Source organism: Heteronotia binoei, chromosome 6, assembly GCF_032191835.1.
Source record: "Heteronotia binoei isolate CCM8104 ecotype False Entrance Well chromosome 6, APGP_CSIRO_Hbin_v1, whole genome shotgun sequence".
NCBI classification, from domain to species: Eukaryota; Metazoa; Chordata; class Lepidosauria; order Squamata; family Gekkonidae; genus Heteronotia; species Heteronotia binoei.
In genome coordinates, this window is record NC_083228.1 from 89,628,139 (window position 1) to 89,650,131 (window position 21,993).

The 21,993-nt window shown below is 39.4% G+C and overlaps 1 protein-coding gene across 1 annotated transcript in view; it reads right to left on the bottom strand.

The window, feature by feature from the left end:
- Positions 1 to 21,993, bottom strand: part of CROCC2 (ciliary rootlet coiled-coil, rootletin family member 2) — a 118,998-nt gene that overhangs the window by 41,028 nt on the left and 55,977 nt on the right. Inside the window, exons 15-22 of the mRNA XM_060242145.1 lie at positions 21,655 to 21,799; positions 13,670 to 13,816; positions 12,048 to 12,278; positions 10,056 to 10,249; positions 8,401 to 8,528; positions 6,642 to 6,811; positions 3,951 to 4,130; positions 3,033 to 3,167 (exon numbers count right to left, since the gene is read on the bottom strand). Of these exons, the coding sequence (XP_060098128.1) occupies positions 3,033 to 3,167; positions 3,951 to 4,130; positions 6,642 to 6,811; positions 8,401 to 8,528; positions 10,056 to 10,249; positions 12,048 to 12,278; positions 13,670 to 13,816; positions 21,655 to 21,799 (1,330 nt within the window). The remainder of the gene's footprint in view (positions 1 to 3,032; positions 3,168 to 3,950; positions 4,131 to 6,641; positions 6,812 to 8,400; positions 8,529 to 10,055; positions 10,250 to 12,047; positions 12,279 to 13,669; positions 13,817 to 21,654; positions 21,800 to 21,993) is intronic.

The window sequence follows — 21,993 nt, forward strand, 5'->3', positions numbered from 1 at the left end:
ACTGGGTTTGATTTCCCACTCCTCCGTATGAAGCCAGCTGGGTTTGGGTCAATCACAGTTCTCTCAGAGCTCTCTCAGCCCTACCTACCTCACAGGGTGTCTGCTTTGGGGAGAGGAAGGGAAGGCAATTGCAAGCCACTCTGAGACTCCTTTGGGTAGTGATGAGCGGGGTATAAAAACCAACTCTTCTTCTAACTCTGCCATATGATAAATAAATAATACTGAACCATCTTATCAATTCAATACAAATATATGTATATGTGTGTAAAGTGCCTTCAAGTTGCAGCCTATTTATGGCAACCTCCTAGGGTTTTCAAGGCGAGAGATGAACAGAACAGGTTTGCCATTGCCTGCCTTTGTATAGCAACCCTGGACTTTCTTGGTGGTCTCGCATTCAAGTACTGACCCTACTTAGACTTTTGAGATCTAATGCGGCTAGCCTCAAAATTGATTCCACTCCTATGTTACTTTTAAATATATTCAATATATCCTTCGTAAATATCTTCGTAAACACAGTTTCCTCTATTAATAAGTCCAAGAGAGTTTAAATAAGGAAGAAAATTAATCAGAGATTCAGTTTGTCAGTAAATAAAAATAGAGTATGTTAATAAAGTTTATTAGAATTAAACTTTGTTAGTCTTAAGGGTGCCATTGGACTTAAACTTTGTTCTGTTAATTAGATGAATTTACTGATGGCTCAGTCTGTTATGGGATCAATGAAAATTAAGTATGTTGAATAAATGCATTAATGAATCTGTAATATTAAGTTAAACAATCAAATGAAGTATCCTAAGGAAGCTTATGGCTGTTCTGCCCTTCTAATCTCAAATGGAATAAGGGTGCTGCCAAATCTGCAGGTAGGTTGGTGCTGGGCATACTGGATGGCAGGGCTTTCTCCAGTCCCAGCCATACTCTTCTTACAGATTTTTATTTGTAGAACGTGGGTTCTTCATTTAAAAGGTACTCATTTGCCTCCAGTGTTTGCCATGATGATCTGACAAAGAAAGGCAGACATCGCAAGGAATAATAGTAACTATAACTACCTGATCTGGAGGACTACAGGAAGGCTGTGTTTTCTCCTGTGATATGCACAGCCTGGAATACACATTCTCACACTGTCCTCAAACAGGGAAGGATTCCAAATGGCAGCTGCAAATCAGCTCCAATATGCCACAAGGAGGGCAAAACACAGCTGTTCTCTCCAAACAGTTACTAAGGAAAAATTCCTGTTGTCACTTTAGGATGTATAAGAGCAAATAAGGCTAAAGCTCTGTGTTTCCCATTTCTCTTCCTGGTGCAAACAAAAGGATTATACTATCGGAAAGAAGTAAAACATCACTGAACTACTGTGATCTGTTTATCACATTTCTATCCCACCCTTCTTGCACGGAGCTAAGTGTCACTTGATTTTCCCTTCCCTTCATTTGATCCTCAAAACAATCCTGTGCTGTAAGCAGTGTTCCCTCTAAGCTGAGTTAGCATGAACTAGCTCACAGATTTTTAGCCTCCAGCTCACACATTTTTGTTTTAGCTCAGGAAGGATGACCCCAGAGTGCAAAAATTTATGCAGCAGTTCACAACTTTAATGCCAGTAGCTCACAAAGTAGAATTTTTGCTCACAAGACTCTGCAGCTTAGAGGGAACATTCGCTATAAGGAGAGAAAGAGAATGGCTGACCCTAGATCATCCAGTGAGCTTCATGAATGAGTGAGGATCTGAACCCATTTAGTTCTATATTCAGTTTGGTGTAGTGGTTAAGTGTGTGGACTCTTATCTGGGAGAACCTGATTTTATTCCCCACTCCTCCACTTGCACCTGCTGGAATGGCCTGGAGTCAGCCATAGCTCTCACAGAGGTTGTCCTTGAAAGGGCAGCTGCTGTGAGAGTCCTCTCAGCCCCACTCACCTCACAGGGTATCTGTTGTGGGGGAGGAAGTTAAAGGAGATTGTGAGCCGTTCTGAGACTCTGAGATTCAGAGTGGAGTGCGGGATATAAATCCAATATCTTCTCCTTCTAATCTTGTACCACAAGTGGCTTGCTACAATTATATAGGAGGACCATCCAACCTCCCAGTTTCAAATCTATGCTCTCATCCTGCCATCAGAGGCAGAAAGCAGGCACACTCCAGGAAAGGCACCTGTGCAAAGGAAAGATCAAGTGAGCTAACCCACATATTATGCAGGAATATACACAACCCCTTCCTTTAGTATAGTGGACCACTAGCAAATCTGGCTTTCCAGCTCCAATAGCAGTACTAGGCCGTTAGCCATGAGCAAAGCTCATTCACCAAAGTAATTAATTGGACAAAATGGAAGGAAAGAAAATGAATATGCTAGTATTCTGCTGCACCTCTGCTCACACATATGAAACATGTTCAGCTTTTGAAAGAGGAAACACCTTAAACATGGAATATAATTAAAAGCAGTATTTATTGTCCATTTATAAACCGAAATTTACCAAAAGACAGCTGAACAACTGTTAATACTGGGTTATTGTTTCAAGACCAGTAAATGCCCCTCTTACTTTCAGAAAGTGAAATATCAAATTAACACTCAGCTCCAATAAGCCTCTGAGTGTTTCTCAGAGTGGTAACAAGTTTTTTATTTTAAAATCTATGTTCAAGCTTCCTTTCTAAAGCAAGCACTCAAGGCAGGTTATAGCCATTCAAATACCAATACATCATTGAATAGTCAAAAACACAGTGTAAAATTGACAGTACAGTTAAACGGCAAGAATTAACACCAACTCCTTTCCACATGCCTGGCAGAACACAACAAAACAAAAGTTTTCATCAGTTTTCTAAAGGTCCTCAAGGATTGAAACTGGTAGCCTTCCATGGCAAGGAAGTTCTCTAAGCATGGTGCAAAGGAGATAAAATGACCTTTCACCCCCTTTCCTGTACTTGTAATGAATATGAGAATAAAATTTTGTCCATTTTAAACCACACAAGCCTGGACTCCCCAGTTTTTTAAGCTATTCTGCCATTGCATTCCTGTCCTGAACATGAAAATATAATCAAGAATTATGCTCACCTTATCCTGCTCATGCCGATTCCGAGCTTCCAGCATCACCCGGTCAGTTTCTGCCCTGGCAACTGTGAGTTCCCGTTGAGCATCACTCAGCTTTTCCAAAAGAAGATTCTTCTCTACTTCCTTCTGGGACAAAGCCTGGACACAATGAAAGGGCAAACCCACATGTAAGGGGAGGGAGGCCTAAATATTACATTTACATATATCTGAAAGATTCAGAAGGAAACAAATTATTTAGCTTACTATTTAGGCAAATCAGTTAGTTTTGCATTTAATACTGAGGCACTGGAAGGAATTCCCCCTTCACCATTAAGTTTAAAAGGTCAAGACAATAAAGACTGGGGGAGGAAAGAGTGGAAATAAATTAAGAAGCCTCTGCAAAGCTACAGGCTAGTTGGGTTGGGAAGCTTCCTGGAGCTATGTCAAGTAAGAGATTACACAGTCCCTTAATGCTCTGGAACTCCCTGGGTGTCCCCACAGGCTGGCACCTCAAAAATCATTAAAGGACAGGTTTGTGCTTGAAGTGAAAGCACATTCTTCACTTGTATAGAACCTTGTTTTACATTCTGAGCTGTAGAAAAACTACTCAGGTGAATACTGTTTGATTCATGATACATCCAAGCATTATAACTAGGCAAGCTTGTATTACAAAGTAGTTAACTATGAATTTCAGCAACCCACTAACCATATGATATGGGTTGCTGGATTCACGCCATTGAGTCACAGCTGGGCTACCACACATGGCTGGTGGGTTACACTTTGGTGGATCACAAGTTATACAGGCCTGATCTATATGGTTCAGGAACGACCTAACAGATGCTCACTGTAAAAATACCAAAACCCACAAACAACCTGGGAGGAAATGGCACTAAAGTGGGAGGCTTCTTTCCTGCTAAAGTCCCTTCATGCCTCTTTCCTCACCTTCTGTTTTTCATTCTCTAACAGGAGGAGGCTTTCTTCCTGGTTCTGCTGCAAAGTTAGGATTTCCTCCATGAGTTCCCTCTTCTCGGCCTCATTTTTGGACACTAGTTCTTCTTTCTCCTGCTGAAGTTGATGCACAATCTCATCCTTTTCCTCTGTCAATATTTGACGCAGTGTCTCCTGGAGACAATGCAGCAGGATATTACCAAGTAAGCTAGTAGACAACATAAGCAAGATTTCAGTGACAATTTCTGACTCCTATATTTGGCTGAGAAGAACTACAGAGAACTATGGAAAAGCCATGACAAAGAGAAAGCGAACATTCAAACTGTACAGTACCACTTTGCGTTATACAATCTATATTCAGAAACCAAATTTCTAAGTATTGAGCACATATACAAAAGACATATTTGTGTACCAACCACAGCTTTGTAACACACAAAATGTGCACTTCACAGACGCTAAGTATTGTTATAAATCACATTTTATCTCATTCTTCCTCTGAGGTCCTCAGGGCAGCATGGATGGGGTCAAGAAATCCTGTGTCATAGTTTAGACTGAAAGAGGTGACTCGCCTAGAGGGGTCCCAAACCCCCGGGCCATGGACCGGTCCCAGTCCACGGCCTGTTAACAACCGGGCCATGAGTTGTATAATTATTTCATTATATATTACAATGTAATAACAAAATTAAAATGCACAGTTGTATCATCCCGAAACCATCACCCTCCCCCCTGGTCCGTGGAAAAATTATCTTCAACAAAACCGGCCCCTGGTGCCAAAAAGGTTGAGGACTGCTAGCCTAGATTAACCAGGTCTCCCCAGTCTTACTCTGGCCACCATACCACACAGGGTTATTATTAATTATTACTGACACTACTACTATATCCTTAAATATCATGAGGGCACACAGAAGGTATACAAACAACAGGTAAGTACTGTAACCACAAAGGTACATCAAGCAGAAACCGGGAAAGTAGCTGTCTGTAGGCAAGAACCAAATGGAAATGGAACATAAAACCACATTTATATAGCACTTCTTAGAACAGCAGGTGTGACAGACAGCAAGCTTCCCTGCCCCTGAAGGGGAAAACAGCCATTCAGCTGAGCCTACAAGAGTGCTGTTCCAGCATCTAATCACCTTTCAGGAGGGGGATGGAATGTTGGAGGAAAACACAGTAGGAATTCAGTTCAGTTCTGTCTCAGGGAGAGGGCAGTGAAAGCTCAGTTCTGGCTCAGGAAAAGAGTAGGTAGGAGAGTGATTTAGTTCTACCTCTGAGAGAACACAAAGTACCCAGTTGTTGGCCAGTCTCTGGTGATGAGCGCAGACCTTGTACCATTTAGTCTGACTCTTGGGAAAGGGTAGGCTGGTGTGAGTGGAATCCTGTGTGAGAGGATCCAACCTAGTGGCTACTCAGTAAAAGCCTGTTTGTGCCAAAAGCATTAAAGAAAATTCAAACCATGCTCCGGAGCCATAACTAGCTTAAATTTATATGCATCAGCCAGGTTTCCCCTCTGACTATCTGGAGACCTCTGCTGCTGATCTGTTCCTTGAAACAAACCTGAAAATAAATAAATCTTCTTTGTTATTTATATACAACTCTTGCCTCAGCAATCACCATGTTCTACTTGCTCCCCACAAAGCTTACCTCATGGTAGAGAACCCAACACCTTTACACTTGCTACTTGAAGAACATCTGGTAACTGAGGGGAACAGTTTAAAACTAGGGTTGCCAATCCCCAGCTGGAAGCAAGTAATCCTCTGGAGGCCCTCTCCCTGCTTCAGGGTTATCAGAAAATGATGGGGGAAGGATGTCTGTTGAGCACTCCATTATACCCTATGGAGACTGGTCCTTATAGATCAGGGGTGGCCAACGGTAGCTCTCCAGATGTTTTTTTGCCTACAACTCCCATCAGTCCCAGCCAGCATGGCCAATGGCTGGGGTTGATGGAAGTTGTAGACAAAAAACATCTGGAGAGCTACTGTTGGCCACCCCTGCTATAAATTATAACAGAGAACCCCCCAGGGACTGTTTTTTTTTGAGGTAGTGGCACCAAATTTTCAGCATAGTATCTCCTAACCCCTCCCCTTCACGTTTCAAAAACATTGGACCAAGGGGTCCAACTCTGTGAGCCCCAAAAGAAGGTGCTCCCATCCTCCATTAATTTCAGTGGAAGGAAGGCATTTAAAAGGAACGCAGTCTCCTTAAATGTGATGGCCAGAACACCCTCCAGAGTTTAATCATGCTTGTCACAACTTTGCTCCTGGCTCCACTGCCAAAGTCCTCAGACAGTTCCTGAGTTGGACCTGGCAACCCTATTTAAAACAAGCCTAGTTCCCAAAAATCATAGGAGACTGCATGGGTGTCCTCAGTAGGCAGAAAAAGCCTACTACTCAAGCTAGGAAGGCCAATATACTACAACTGTTTTTAAATATTTTAAGTATGCTGCCACAGCAGCCCCTGGCTGAGAGTACAGCCGAGAAAATTTTTAAAACGGAATTTAAAAAATTATACTAGGATAGAACCAAGTCCATTTTAATGTGTATTTTAAGGGAATATCTATGGTTTATACAAATAGATACTTTTTGTAGGTGAAACAATGCATGTATGTGGAATAGTTCCTGTATAATTGCCACTGTGAACTGTTCTAGCATTATTGTCTGCATAGGGTTGAAGGCCTGTAGCTCTTACCTTCTCTTTTCTGAGGCACCCAAGTTCCTTTTCAAAAGTCAGCTTCTGGTTCTTTATGGCCAGCTGGCACTCTTGTTCCACCTCAGTTAGCTGCTGTTTCAACCTCTCTCTCTCTCTTTTCAGTGTGGTTTCCTGGAGCTCAAGCTCATGCTGAGCTTTCTCCAATTCCGCTGGGAAAGAATACAAGGCTTCATTCTGGACATATCATCTTTGCATGCCCTCTAATAGAACCAGTGGAACAACAGTTTATAGTAATACCAAGTTCAATAGAGGAAAGGAGTGGTTCTAGCATGACTATTGATGTTTCAGTTTCATGACTGCCATCTTTAAATAAGGGAAGCAAAAAAATGTTTTAAAACATGGAATTGGATCCAACCAGCTTTTCTGCCGGTGAAAAAGAAAGGAGGGGCCCCCTTTGACCACAGAAAAAGGCTATGCTGGTGGTGATGGGATATGCATGTAGAAAAGCCATGAGAGATGGGGGCTACAGAATATTATCCCACCTTTCGGCAGGGAAGGAGCTGGGGAAGATCTTGCTAGGTAATGGCAGCTAAGTAACATCTCACAAATTTACTCTCCTCTTTGTACAAACATTTAAGACCTGAGTGTGCCCAGAGGCAGAAGTTGAGTGGCTCTTGTCCTCTAGCTCTTAGTCTGAGAGTGAGAACCTAGAGTTGGGCAGAAGATCAGTGAGCGGGGTGGGTGGGAGGAGACCTGCTTGTCAGTCAGAAGCCTCCCCTCCCTTTCTTGTTTGTTCTGTTGTTTTTTTATCTGTGTATTGTTAGCTGCTTTGGGTCCCCACCGGGAAGAAAAGCAGAATATTAATACACTAAACAAATAAATAAATAATATAGTGAGGACAATAGGTGGGCAAGTTTTAATTAAAAAGCTGGATTGAAACCATGGTATTTGTGTTTTTGTGTTTGTTTTTTTAAATTAAAGCTGGTTTTGCATGTATGGTTGATATGTGACTATGCAGCATGGCTTGTTAACAAAACGAAAGGTGAGATAAAAATGTTTTCAACAAAATTATGTAAGCCACTACAATTTGGTCACCTCTCACTGTGTTGACCTTGTTGTAAGATGGTGTTAATAGTAATTTAAGTACATGCCACCAACAGCAAGTCAGCAAATGTATACTTATTATAGCCAAGCTCAAATGTACATTCTTTAAAAACAGCCCCTCCCCCAACACAAGCAGGCTAAATTCACACATGCCACAATCTGGTTTTCGGTCCTCCTCCTGCTATTGATTTGTATGTGTGACAAACAGAAATAATTTTAAATGCAAGTATATCAACTTTCTGAAGTCTGAAAAATAGAACAGCACTTTTAAATGTGCTGTGTTTCTTAATTGTTGGCTATTCAGTAAGAGTGATTTCTTGCACTTTACCATGCACCTTTGATTTTGGTGAGTTTGGCACTACAGGGTTTTGGGGTTTTTTGGCCATCAAGTCATAGCTGACTTATGGTAACTCTGTAGGATTTTTGAGGCAAGAAAAAATTCAGAGGTAGTTTGTCATTGCTTGCCAATGTACAAGGACCCTCGTTTTCCTTGGTGGTCTCCCACTCAAATACAGGCCAGGACTGACCCTGCTTAGATTCCATGATTGGGTTAGCTTGGGCTATGCCAATCAGGGCACATACGATGTATCTTATTCTAAACTGTTTATTTACAATTTGGGTGGAAGAGTAGCAGTTCAATGCAGAAGTCAAGCCTACAAATTCTTAATTGGGGTCAATACTGTACATACTGTACCTTGGAGAGTCTGCTTCATAGCTTCAATGCCTTGTTTCTTTCCTTCTAGTTGTTCCTTGCGGGCCTCCAGCTGAGCTATCAGTTCTTGTGCCTCAAAAAGGCTGGTTTCCAAGGATTCCTTCTCCACTCTAAAGCATATCAGCAAATAACCCAGGCTTATCAACTAAGCTTTTATTTCCCTGGTTTTAGAGGTGGTTTTGAATAGGGACTCAGTTCACTGGTGAGCCCATATACCATTGAGCCACTGCTTATCCTTTCTTGTCCACAGTATGGGTTGGTAGTGAATGCAAGTCTAACCCAGGCCCAGCGACTTTGTAGAACTTTGTGCAATGAGCTTGTCAGAAAAGGTACATCTTTGAAAGTGCGCTCTTGGCTAATTTTCCAGTCTAGTCTAGCTCAAAAATACTGAAATACAAGTACAGGAAGTTGCCATCTGGACAGGCCAAAAGAGGAGAAGGAGAAACAATCTTTGATTAAAATGAATACACAGAAACCAAGATATGTCAAGAACAAACAAGTACCTTCAAGATACGCACAAGCCTGGCTATTTGCTGAGCATCTACACTCATTTCTCTCTCACTCTTCTTCTCAAGTGCTGCACTGGAGAATGAAGATTGAAGTTTTCAACTAACTTCAGTTTGCTGTGGCATCTAAATTCTGGCACTTGAGCAATTTGAAGTTTGTTTCTTTCCTAGTAAATGGAATTCTTAACCATGATTAAACTGCAATTAAGAATCTTGGTGACTGGGAAAGAAAGAAGTCTCAAATCACATTTAGACATTTCAACAAACTGAAGTTTACTGAAAAGTTCTCTCTCTAGTTTTTTTGTCACCCAAAAGGGGAGGAGAAAGGAAGTGTACCAGTCTGACAGTTAACAAGATTCATGTTAAATCATGAGCAAACTCTAATATTCTATGATTGAATGCAGCCTCTAAACTGAGCTGCCTATGAACTGCATAGCATTTTTACCACATCATACACTGTTCGCTAATTCAGCACCAGACCTTTAATCCTGATGCAGTCCTGTCCCCAGACTGATTTTCTACACTAGAATCACAGAATCATAAACTCATAGAGTTGGTTTCTATGATTCCATGATTCAAGGGTAGAATTTCAGTTTGGGGACAGGATTAAAAGTCTAGTGCAGAATGCTAGAGGACATGGTGTACCATGTGGTTCCATTTTTGTTTTTTTCACTGACTGTACATGCCCCAAGTGGTAGATGCTTATAGAACTAGAGTTCAATCGAAGATTTACTAGAACTCTACAAGATGAAATTACTGGATATTTTGAGAGTATGTCCCAAGCAGCTTTTAAAAATGGCAACACAGAGAGAGCTAAAGGCCAAGGGGGCTTCTGTGCTGGGTCACAGGTTATAAATCAACAAGAACTAAACTGGTGAGTCCTTAAAAATAGAATAACTGCACAATAACCCTTACAAGAGCCTTTCCTTTTTTGGAGAATCTTCCTGGTTCTTTCTAGTTTTGTCACTTATCTTTCATTTAAAAAGGGAAGAGGAAAGGGACATCCAGTAAAGACCATCTCTTCGCAGATCACCATATTCAACAGATGATACCCTCAATTCAATACACAGTCAAATATGCAGAGGACCACCTGTTAGTCCAAGTGCTTTCTTTCTAGAAGGTGAAGAGTACCTAAGAGTATCTGCCTCTTCTGTTAGCAATTTCTTCTGTCTCTCCAGTGCAGTGAGCTCCACAGCCAGTTGTGCTTTCTCTTTAGCCATCTTTTCTTTTTCCTGTAGAGCGCTGAACAAGGAGTCTGCTTGCAATTTCATCTCTTGGTGGCTGTGTGTCAGTTGCTCACTAAGAGTTTGTTTCTGGCTGCTCAGCTGGTACAAAGCAGAGAAAAATAGTGGAAACAGAGGCAAGGGCAGGTACAGAAGCTCCCGATTATGGCTACACAACACTGTAAACACTCCATGTTGAAAACATGTGTGGGCAAACTATGCCTCCATCTCAGAGCTGAATCAGGTAAAGTTGTATCTTTATACAATCAACAAATGGGAATATATCAGTAGTGGATCCTCTTAGCAAAATATATGTAGAGAGCTCCATTACAGGACACACATGTTCAGATTTTGCCTGAAATGTTGAAGTACTATGTCAATCTTAGCAGAATATACTGGATTAGGTAACTCAGTGCTGTGACCCAAATCTTTCTGGGGCCAATAAGAGATTTGGGATAAGTCACTACTCTTCACAGAGAAACAAGAGTCCACACTATGTTTCAGCACCAAAAGTATGAAAGAGATATAATGTTATAAATCCTGTTGTATAGAACTGTGCTCTGTCCACTCTGGGTATACTGCACTCAGTGCAGTGGCTTCAACATTTCCTAGTTGCAGAGCTGGCCCTGCCAGTAGGCAAACTAGGTAATTGCCTAGGATGCTAGCCTTCTGGGGGCACTGAATTGGGTGCCCCCCATGTGACTCGGTAACATTATCAGTGCAGGGAGGGGTGCCAGAAGTTAGCCTTGCCTAGGGTGCCAAATAGTCTAGGGCTGGCCTTGCCTAGTTGCATTTCTAAGATGCCAAGAATCTTTAAATGCCATAACCCTCCCAAATGTGAGCATTCAGTCCTACTCTGTTCAGCAAATTTGCATGGACAAATGATAGTGTAGCAGTGCCATCCTATGCAGAGCTACAGCTTTCTAAGCTCATTGACTTCAGTGTACTTAGAGGTGTCTAACTCTGCTTAGGATGGCACTGTTGGTCCTCTAATATAGCTTTAGATATCTTTCCAAGAATTCTCATATTTTCCCCTTGGAATAGTTTCTGTTTTAGGCTTTTATATGAGGCAGTGGGCATCACCTTCCCATCTATTCATCAGGCCCCTCCTGTTGCTCTCTGTTGCTCCTTCCGCAATTGAGCGGATGTAGACTTGGCCCCTCAAGAGTTGCTGGTAAATTATGCTTCACTGGACTGAACATATGAAATATATTTTGGTCATCATCTTTGTATATTAGATTGTGGTTTTAATGTGGATAGTTTTAATCTCGTTTTATTGTTATGGCTATGTTGTACCCCACCCTGAGCCCGTTCACGAGAAGAGTGAGCTATAAATAGAATCAATCAATCAATCAATCAATCAACCAAACAAACAAAATCCAAGTTATGCTTTCTGTGGTTCCTTATAACTTGAAAATTCCTTGTCACAGTCTTCTTCATGGTCCATATACCTCTCATCCCAAGTTTAACAGTGCAATCGTAAACAGAGTTACATTCTTCTAAGTCCAAGTCCACTGAACCCAGTGGGCTTAGGAGGATGTAACTGCACAGGACTGCATTGTAAATGAAGTCAAACCTGCTTTGCCAAGATCTAAGCAAAAAGTTGGAGAAATTATTCCGAGGTAAGTTATGCAGACCCTCTTCTAGCTCCCCCCCCCCCACAACTAGGAAGAAATAAAACCGTTTGTATATTTCATTCCAAATTGCAGTTTTTCCTGGTTGCAGAATGTGGAATTTTACTGGTCTAGCATCAGCTTCCAGAGGCATCCAGATGGAGGCCAAGCACTAAACAAAAGGGCATGAGATCTAAACCAGTTTTTTTTGTTGTTCTTATACATATCCTTAGTGGTATTTTGTGAAAAAGGAAGGCTTGTGTTCTCTTCCGATGTCTTTCCCCTACCTGCATTATTTGGTCCTGAAGTTGGATTCTCTCCCTACGCAACAAGGATATCTCCTCATCCAGTCTCTCCTGCTTCTCTTCTGAGGCCTGGCAGCTGTGCTGCAGACTTTGCTTCTCTGCCCTTGTGCGCAGCAGCTCCTGTTCTAAGTGGGCCAGCTGGTCATGCCAACTGCCTTGCTCTTGTTCTAGTTCCCGCTTCCTGCTCAGCAGTCGGCTCTTCTCCTCTTCAAGCTACAACGCAAGAGAGCGACATTTGGGCTTACAAGGTCTAGATCGGTAGGATGGTACAGGAATGTGGAAGGCAGAGAAACCCTGGAGTTCTGCCACCTGAAGGGGGGTGGTTGGTGGATCACTGCTGAGCCCTCAGCAGCATAGAACTTAGTTGTATGTGATTTAAATTGCCTTTATGTGCCCCCCATGTTGTCCAGTGTACTGCATTTGTTGTTCAAATGGACAGTGCAGGCTTTCCAATCCCCTTTAAAAACATGATTTAGTCAGCTTAAAACTTGTGTGCAAAAATCTAGTAGTCATGAAACAGAAGCCTCTGATGTCTTTTTATTCTGTCTCCCTCTGCTAGAGTAAAATGCCTGGTTTTGCCAACATACTGATATCTAGTGGGCGTATTTAGATAGGGAGACATCCTTGCATCATATCAGTTTGTAATATCCAATCTCATTCATGGCTGAGATTTCATATAATTCTGAGCTTCTGTGTTCCTTTGGCTTATTTTCCATGCTAGCTGAAGAGAGTCACCCCCCCAAATCTGCATTTCATCACCCAGCAGCTGCTTCATTTAGAACCAGTCCTAAAGGCTATGTCAGTAGGGTCTGAGTAGATTTTCCCATGTACTATGTAGGCAGGTTACAAGGTTCCATTAGGCAGTAAGACCAAGCTTGAAGACTTCCGGAAGTTATAACTGCTGTTGGCATAAGCTGTGGAGTGTGTGAGCATTATAAGTCCCCCCCATTTCAGGCCTCACTGCAAGTTACAAGCTCTTGGCAGTTACGAGCCCTGCAGGGATGGTGCTCGTGAGGCTGAAAGCTTTTTGGCACATCATGGGTGTAAAGAGGCTCAAGGAAAATGTGTGATTTGGCAGCTGTAGAAACTACTGATGAGAGCTCTGTTTGCTCTCAGCAGTGGACACTCAGCAGCTGGCAGGAGACCCAGAATCCAGGGCATACGCTTGCAATGCATGGCTATCATGGCTCTAGAAGGCTAAAACACTAGATTAGAGAAGGCTAAAATACTAGATTAAGACTCAGGAGAACCACGTTTAGTTTTCATTTCTGGTCATTCAGTGATGAGGCTGTCAGAGAGAACATTACAGTTATAAACCAGAGTTGATTAGTACTGGCTACATATTGCCTTCTAGGAACAATTTAAAATGACAGTTTTGAACAACATCAGCTGTATCAACTTCTCTGCCACATGTAGTCTTTAAGGCGATTGTGCCCTTGTGTCAGACATGCATCTCCTACTCCTTAACATTTCAAGGTGCTCAAAATACACTGGTTGAGATGGTTATTTTGTCATGCCTGGTCCCTCCAGGCTTACAAAACTACATGTTTGTTGGCTGTATACACTGAGCTCTGCTCTAGCAAGCTATCCTAGTGTCTTGTTACCTGCAGGATTATGTGACTGAGGTTGATTTTGTCCTGAGCCAACCCTTCATTCAGAGCTCCCATCTTGGCCAGTGAGTCTCTCAGTTCAGCATCCTCTGATTTCATCTTGTGGATGGAAAGCTGAAGCTCAGCATTAGTGGCTTCAACCTGAAATGGAAAGAAGGGGGATATGTTCACATTGAAGAAGAGGGATTCGATTTTGCACTTAGATTATTCAAATGGTCATAGTTTTTTGTAACTATTTTTAAAGACCATAAGCCCTTTTATGTTCTGTTAGGCTAAATACATTCTGTTGGCCTGAGCTTTTAACAACATTCAGTTTTAAAGCTCTGTATTATTGGTTTATATAGCTTTTTGCTTTGTTTTTGTGTATTTCAATTTTTTTTGTATTTGACATTGTTTTTGCCAGCCACTTTGAGAGTTTTTATAGTGGAAAGATGAGGTAAGAATTTTTAAAATAAAAATAAACAAATAGAAGTTCTACAATGGTATTGCACATATGAATTACCAAGGGCTGGGATTTAAATAATAGGTTCTAAAAACAAACTAACAACATTATTTTCTCATTCCACTCAACTCAATCCCAGGTCACTCCTCGTATTTAATTATAGAAGCAAGGAAGGGAAGAAACCATTCATGTTTGCAGATGTGAACATAATAGGCAAATGTTTTAAAAAACCCACATTTTAAAAAAAAGATAAATTCATTATGTATCAGGCAAGTAACATTATGTGAGGAAAATATAGTTTGCTGGCATTTTCATCCTGGCCAAAGTGTGGGTGGCAAAGAGATCTGCTACTCATTTCAGCAGAGCCAATCTGAACACTTGTGCAGTTTTCAGAGGAATGTTTTACCAAAATACTTACTCATTCAGGACCTTCCCAAACACCCTGTTGGATCAAGGCCTTGGTGGGCATATTATTTCCCAGAAAAGAGATTAATTTAGCACACAGTTACTGTTTGGAAATATCAAACGCTGATGATGTTATAGCAAGTGGTGGTACCTCACCCATAGTTTCTTTCCCCCTCCTGATATTTATACATCAGGGCTGAAAGCTGTTAGGAAAGAATTCAGAGATTCTAAAGTGTCAAGATGTCTCAAACACTGTTACTCTGACCTCCTGGCTACATCTCTCCATTTATAGTCAGAGCTGAAATTAATGCTTAGCACTGACTTTTAGGATCTTACATTCTCTCTCTGCCCTAGCCCACCCCAAACAGGGTGACCCACACAGAAAGCAAACATTTAGTGATGTTTTCTAGAGTAGAAGGGCATTCTGCCATTCAGTCTGGCATAGTTTTGCAGTAAAGCATGTTGCTGAAGTCCTTTGCTGAGGAGTTTTCTTCCAGAATATTTAGCCAGTAATGCATTTCTGTGGGGCCCTGCAAGTCTAGAACTGAGTTAATCAAAAACCCTGATCTGTGCCTGGGGGGACTTCTGGGGGAGGAAAATGTCGAGCTAAGCTGCTTTTCATAATGGGAGCAGGCTGGAAGTTCTGTTCCGGGTAGTGGAAGGAAAATTAATGCCTACTGCTTACTTTTCTCAGTCAGAGATTAGTCCAAGATATGCACAAGAAACTTTGAGATTTACCTTGGCTAAAAAGGATTCTGGGGGGGGGGGGGGCTCCTTTGAGGGGTCTCCGGGAAGAGTTGCATTTTCATCATCTGCAGAAGTTCTCAGAGTCATTTATTTGACATAAGCTCGACAGAATCCTAACCTTCTTGGACAATGCTAAACATCTAAAGCAAGACCGGTGGGAATTGGAAGAGAAGGTACAGATTACTATCTTTCATTCCAGGACTATTTACAGCTTAATTGAATAAATTTAAAAGGTGGGAATTGAAAATCTAGAAAGTTTGGAAGAAGAAGGGAGGAAGAGGTGAAATTTGGACTTTGTAAATATAAAGGACAGTGCTAAAAAGTGGAAAGGAATTTATTATTTGGTCTACTTGCGGTTTTGAAAAAAGAGCACCATCGTCACAGGCCTGCAGCACATTTAAGCAATGCAGGAAGTACGTCAAGTATCGTGAGATCGCCTTACCAGTGAGAATGAGACTTGGTGGCAAGTAAAGCAGGAAGCAGCGGATGGAAAACCTACTCTAGGAATATAACACCACTGAGAAACATCGGTGGCCATTGCTGGGAGGTCAAAATTAAAATAATGTTTTTAGAGTATTGGGGACATTAAAAACTGTTGAAATTAATTGAGAAGAGGATAAGAAGATAAGTACTATTGGACATATTATTTGTGTGGATTTCAGAAGTTTTTAAAAGGGGAAAAATTGCAAAGAGCAGCAAAAAGTTGTGACCGCCATTTTGAAATATTTAAAAACTTTAACAATTAATATCTTGACTTTGGGAGCTCTGAGGACGGCGAAATTAGGCTTGTTATAAAAGGCAAGTTTTATTCTTTTGAATCTGATAGTTGAATTTGAAATTGGTGAGGTGCAAATTTTTGGTGTTTTTAAATGTCAGAACACAAGCAACCCCGTACAAGGGCTACTTCATTGGAAAAAATGCAGGACCAATTAGAGGCAATGGAGGCCAGAATGATGAAAGGCATGAGAGAGATGATAACTGCATCAAAAAAAGAAATTATTGAAGAGATTAAAAAAGATATGGAAGATCTCAGAAAGGAAACAGAGGAAACATCTAAGAAAGTGCAGGAGGTAGAAGGGAGAATGAAAGCATATGATTCCACCTTGTTGAAAATGCAAGAAAAAGTGACAATCCATGACTGCAAATTGATGGAGACTCAGATACGTCTGAGAGGAGTACCTGAAAAGGAAGATAGTGATTTAAAAGAATATATAAATGCAGAATTTTTAGAGGAAGATCCTGAAGAGACTAAAAACATGTATGACTATATGTATAGAGTGAACTCACTCTATGCCAAGAAAAATAACTTACCAAGAGATGTTGTCATAAGATATATGACAAAGGAAATGGTGGGAAGGATCATGAATAAAAACTTTGAAAAGACATTGATAGTGGGAGGCAGCAGAGTAAGAATCATGAAGGAGTTGCCAAGGCAAGTGATAAATGATAGAAGAACATATAAAAAATTGACAGAAAAATTAAGGAACAATGGAATGAGGTTTAGATGGATAATACCTGAAGGTTTGAGTTTTGAACTTCAGGGGAAAAGAATCACAATTACAAATGCGTAGATTTTATGAGGAAAATAAAGAATTTGCACCATGATGGATTACAAATTATTGTCTTGGAATGTAAATGGACTAAATTCACCACAAAAAAGAAGGGCAACATTTCATTGGATTAAGAAACAAAACTGTACTATAATTTGTTTACAAGAAGTGCATATTAAACATAAGGGTTATAAATTTTTATGGAATAAACAATTGGGAGTAGAATTTTTTTCATTGGCTGAACAGAAGAAAAGGGGAGTGATTTTTTATATTAAAGAAGAATTGGAGCCAAAGTTAGTGTTTAAAGATAAAGATGGAAGATTTGTAGCAGTAGAAACAATATTAAATGGGAAAAAAAGTTGTTATTGGGATTGTATGCGCCTAATGGTGCAAAGGATGCTTTTTAAAAAGACATTATACAACAGCTTGATGAACTGACTTATGACCAAGTGTTGATAATGGGAGATTTTAATGGAACAGTTAAGAACTCATTGGACAGGTCTGGAGGGAAAAAAAACAATAGCAAAGAAGGAAAATTGCCAAAGTCTTTTTTTGAATTGGTCAAACAAGAAAACTTGGAAGATATATGGAAGAAATTTAACCCTGAAGTTCGGGACTATACTTTTTTTCAGTAAGACACAAAACTTTTTTTAGAATTGCCATGTTCTGGGGAACTAAAGATTTAGGTCTTATAACAAGGAAAATAGAAATTTTACCTAAAATTGGGGCTGATCATAACCAATAATGTGGATTACAAAATTGTCTAAGAAGTTGAGAAGATGGAGATTGAATGAAGATTTGCTACAGAATAAAGAAACAGTGACATACCTAAAAAATGAAATTAAAGCTTTCTTCCAAATGAATGACAAAGAGGATATAGATTTTCAGATGGTCTGGGCTGCTTATAAAGCAGTAATGAGAGGAATGTTGATTACTTTTAATAACAAGGATAAGAGAGTAAAAGAAAGCAGTTGTTGGACATTCAAAATGAAATAAAGAAAAAAGGAGAGTTGAGAAAAACACCAGGGAAAAAGAAAATTATAAGGGAAATTACAATATTGCAAACTCAAATGAGACATTTGTTAAATAAAGAATTGGAATGGAGTTTGAAAAGACTGCAGCAGAAATCCTTTGAGGGAGCAAATAAACCGGGAAAGTATTTGGCTTGGCAATTGAAGAAAAAGAGGGAAAATAAAATTATTAACAAAATTGTGGTCGATGGCAGAGAAGTGGTTACCCAAGAGGGAATAAAAAGAGAATTTTTTAAAGTATTATGCCAAATTGTTTAAAGGTGTTAAAGTAAAGAAAGAGAAGATGGATGAGTATTTACAAAAGTTAAAAATAGAGCCCTTAACTGAAAATATGTGAAAAGTTTTGAATGATCCAATTGAAAAAATAGAAGTTGAAGCAGCAATCAATGCAATGAAAAATGGAAAAGCACCTCGGCCAGATGGATATACAACTATATATTTTAAAACCTTTAAAGACGAGTTAATACCAAAATTGCAGAAGTTGATGAATACGATAAGAATAAAAGGGAAAATACCAAACACATGGAAGGAAGCTGTTATTTCGTTGATGCCTAAGGAAGATAGAGATGTCACGAATGTAAAAAAATTATAGACCAATTTCACTATTAAATAATTACTATAAAATATATACAAGAATCTTGGCAGAACGGCTTAAACAACATTTGATAAATTTTATAAAGGAAGATCAAGCAGGGTTTCTTCCCAAAAGGCAAATAAGAGACAATATTAGAACTGTTGTAAATATTGTAGAATATTATGAAAGACATCCAGAAAAAGAAGTAGCATTATTCTTTGCATATGTAGAGAAAGCATTTGACAATTTATACTGGGACTTTATGTTTTCAGTAATGGAAAAAATGGAGCTGGGAGAAAGCTTTATAAGAATGATAAAAGCAATATACTCTGAACAAAGTGCAAGGTTATGTATAAATGCAGATCTTATAGAAGATATGAAAATTAGCAAAGGTATTAGACAAGGTTGTCCGCTTTCACCATTGTTGTTTATAATGACTCTTGAAATATTATTGATGCAGATCCAAGAAGAAAAAGATATAGAAGGATTAAGAATAAAAGGATTTACTTACAAATACAGAGCTTTTGCTGATGATATAATGTTTATAAATGAAAACCCCAAACAAGTTACACCTTTGCTGTTAGCTAAAATACAAGCATATGGGGAGTTGGCGGGACTTTGTATTAATAGAGAAAAATCAAAAATTCTGTGTAAAAATATGCAGATAAACAAGCAACAAGAATTACAGAGACTAACGGGCTGTGAAGTCACCTCCAAGGTAAAATATCTGGGGGTGGAGATAACAATGAAGAATATTGATCTGTTTAAAAATAATTATGAGAAGTTATGGCGTAAAATGGATGAAGACATGCTAAAATGGAACAAGCTTAATTTGTCATTGTTGGGTAGAATAGCTGCAATTAAAATGAATATCTTACCAAGAATAATGTATTTTTTTCAAACTATTCCTATTGTGAAGGATAGTAAACAATTTGATAAATGGTGAAAAAAAAATTCGGAATTTGTGTGGGCTGGGAAGAAACCAAGGATTAAAATGAAAATTTTGACAGATGCAAAAGAGAGAGGAGGATTCCAATTACCAGATTTAAAACTATATCATGAAGCAGTTTGTTTAGTGTGGATAAAAAAAATGGATTATGCTGTTAAACAAAAAACTTTTAGTGCTGGAAGGTCATGGAAATAAATGTGGCTGGCACGCGTATTTGTATTACGGGAAAAAGAAGATGGATGGTTTTTTCTCTCACCATTACATAAGAAATAATTTGTTAAGTACGTGGATGAAATATAAGAAATATGGAGATGAGAGAAGACCGTTATGGATAGTACCAGCTGAAGTAATAAAAACAACAGCTGAGATAGGTGAAGAAAAGTGGTTGTCATATAATCAACTATTAAAAATACAAAGTGGCAAGACAGAACTGAAAACTGCTGAAGAGTTGAATAATAAATATGATTGGTTTCAAATGCAGCAAATAAAGAGCTTGGTGGAGAATGATATTAAAACTGAAGGAATAAGAAAAGAGCAAACAGAAATGGAAAAAGTTCTGCTTGGAGACAATGATAAATTAATTTCAAAAGTATATAAATTACTTCTACAATGGTCTACAGAAGATGAAGTAGTGAAATCTCAAATGATTAAATGGGCAATTAATGTAAATAAAGAAATACAGATTGAAATTTGGGGATATTTGTGGAAGAACTCCATGAAACTTTCAACATGTCAGAGTATTAAAGAAAACTGTTTTAAGATGATGTATAGATGGTATATGACTCCTAAAAAGTTGTCAAAGATGAATAATAAGATGCCGGACAGGTGTTGAAAATGCAAAAAGCATGAAGGTTCTTTCTACCATATGTGGTGGACTTGTGAAAGATATGACTTTAACAAAGTTGCAGAGACTTTTCTGTTGGGATTACAAATGGAAAAATTTCCAAAAGAAGATAGAACTTTAATCTGGTACTTGCTCTCAGCTGCTAGGACATTGTATGCGCAGTTGCGGAAACAAGAAAAAATACCAGAGAAATGGGATTGGATAAGTTATGACATGGAGTGAAATTGATAAGTTAACAAGAACTTTAAGAGACTATGATTTAGAATTATTTAAGATGAAGTGGAAGAAGTTCAGAAGATATGTAGAAAAGGACATTGACAGTTTTTGATAATGATTAAGTATAAGTGGGAGGAGGATATGAATTTTGGTTCTTATTAATTAGGGGTACCTTTTATAATGATGTTTTGAATATAGTACACTGGCGGGGGTCAAGTAATGGGGGGAGGGGTAGGTAGAAAGTAATATATGGGATAGAGAAAAAAAGTAGTTATTAATGATATAAGAAATTTAATATATTGCCATATGTTACTAATAAAAATTGTTTGAAATCAAAACCCCCGATCTGCGCCTGGCCTAAGCCAATACTGGAAAGCTAGTCACAATCCTTCCTTACAAAGGAGGTGGAAAACATCACTTTGCCAATAACTTCACCTTCTCTACTAATCTGGCACTATTACAGGCAAACAGTTGATTTCCCAGTAATGGTCTAGGGATGTATATCTGGCTTCCCATTGGGATTTCAAAACAGAACCAATGTAGTGTAACAATTAGAGTGCTGGAATAAATGGTTGCTCCCAGGAATTTTATCATCACTCTCATCTGATCCCATTATCTAGGAATGCAACATAAACCACCACATTTCACTGCTACCCTCCAGTATGTCTTTGCTTAGGATGCCTGCTTTCCTCCACCTGCCACAGGTCCAGTTTCGGTCTTTTATAATCACTTAGTTCTGATCTCTTCCCATTTCTGCACTTGTTTCTTAAGGCTTTCACCTGTTTTATTTTCCCCCAATGGAATGGAACAGGATATTATGTTCCATCACTGGCATGGGCAAGTAATGTTATGAGTCAGACCAAGCACCAGCAGTATGTCAGATAAAATTCCTTCATAACTTCAAAACTCCTATAGAGATGAAAAAGCTTGAATACATTTTATTTATTTGTTAAAACATTTATATCTACCCTCTACCTATCTACCCTCAAACAACAATAAAACCCCAACTTCCCCCTCATCTTAATATAACCTAATAACATCTAATCAAATACTCTGCAACCTATACTCCATTAAAAGCTTTACTGAATAAGACAGCCTATTGCCTCCCACTTCAAACAAATGGATGCTGTAGAGGTGCAAGATTAGAACACCTGCAGTAACGACAACAGAAAGGAGTGCAGAACCCTTTGGAAAGAAAATTACTCCCGTTACTATCCTTACTTTTGAAAGTGCTCCACTCAAGCCTTCCTTAGCGCTCTCTAGCACATCCTTTTCCAACCTGGCCTGGTTCAAAGACTCCTTGATGGTCACCAGCTCCTTCTTCAGGGTTGACATCTTTTCTTCAAGCTGTTCCAGGGACCTTTGCCTGAGGAGAAAGACCAAAATCTAGCACCTCTACACCTTATTTAACCAGGGCACATTACATTTACCACATTTCTGACTTAAATGGTTTTCACAGCTTCTTGTGACTATAATCAGTTAATGTGCCTCATGTTCAGTCCTCCCCACCACACTACTACAACTAATTTAGTTGGGAGGGTTGCTTACCAAAAAAGGGAC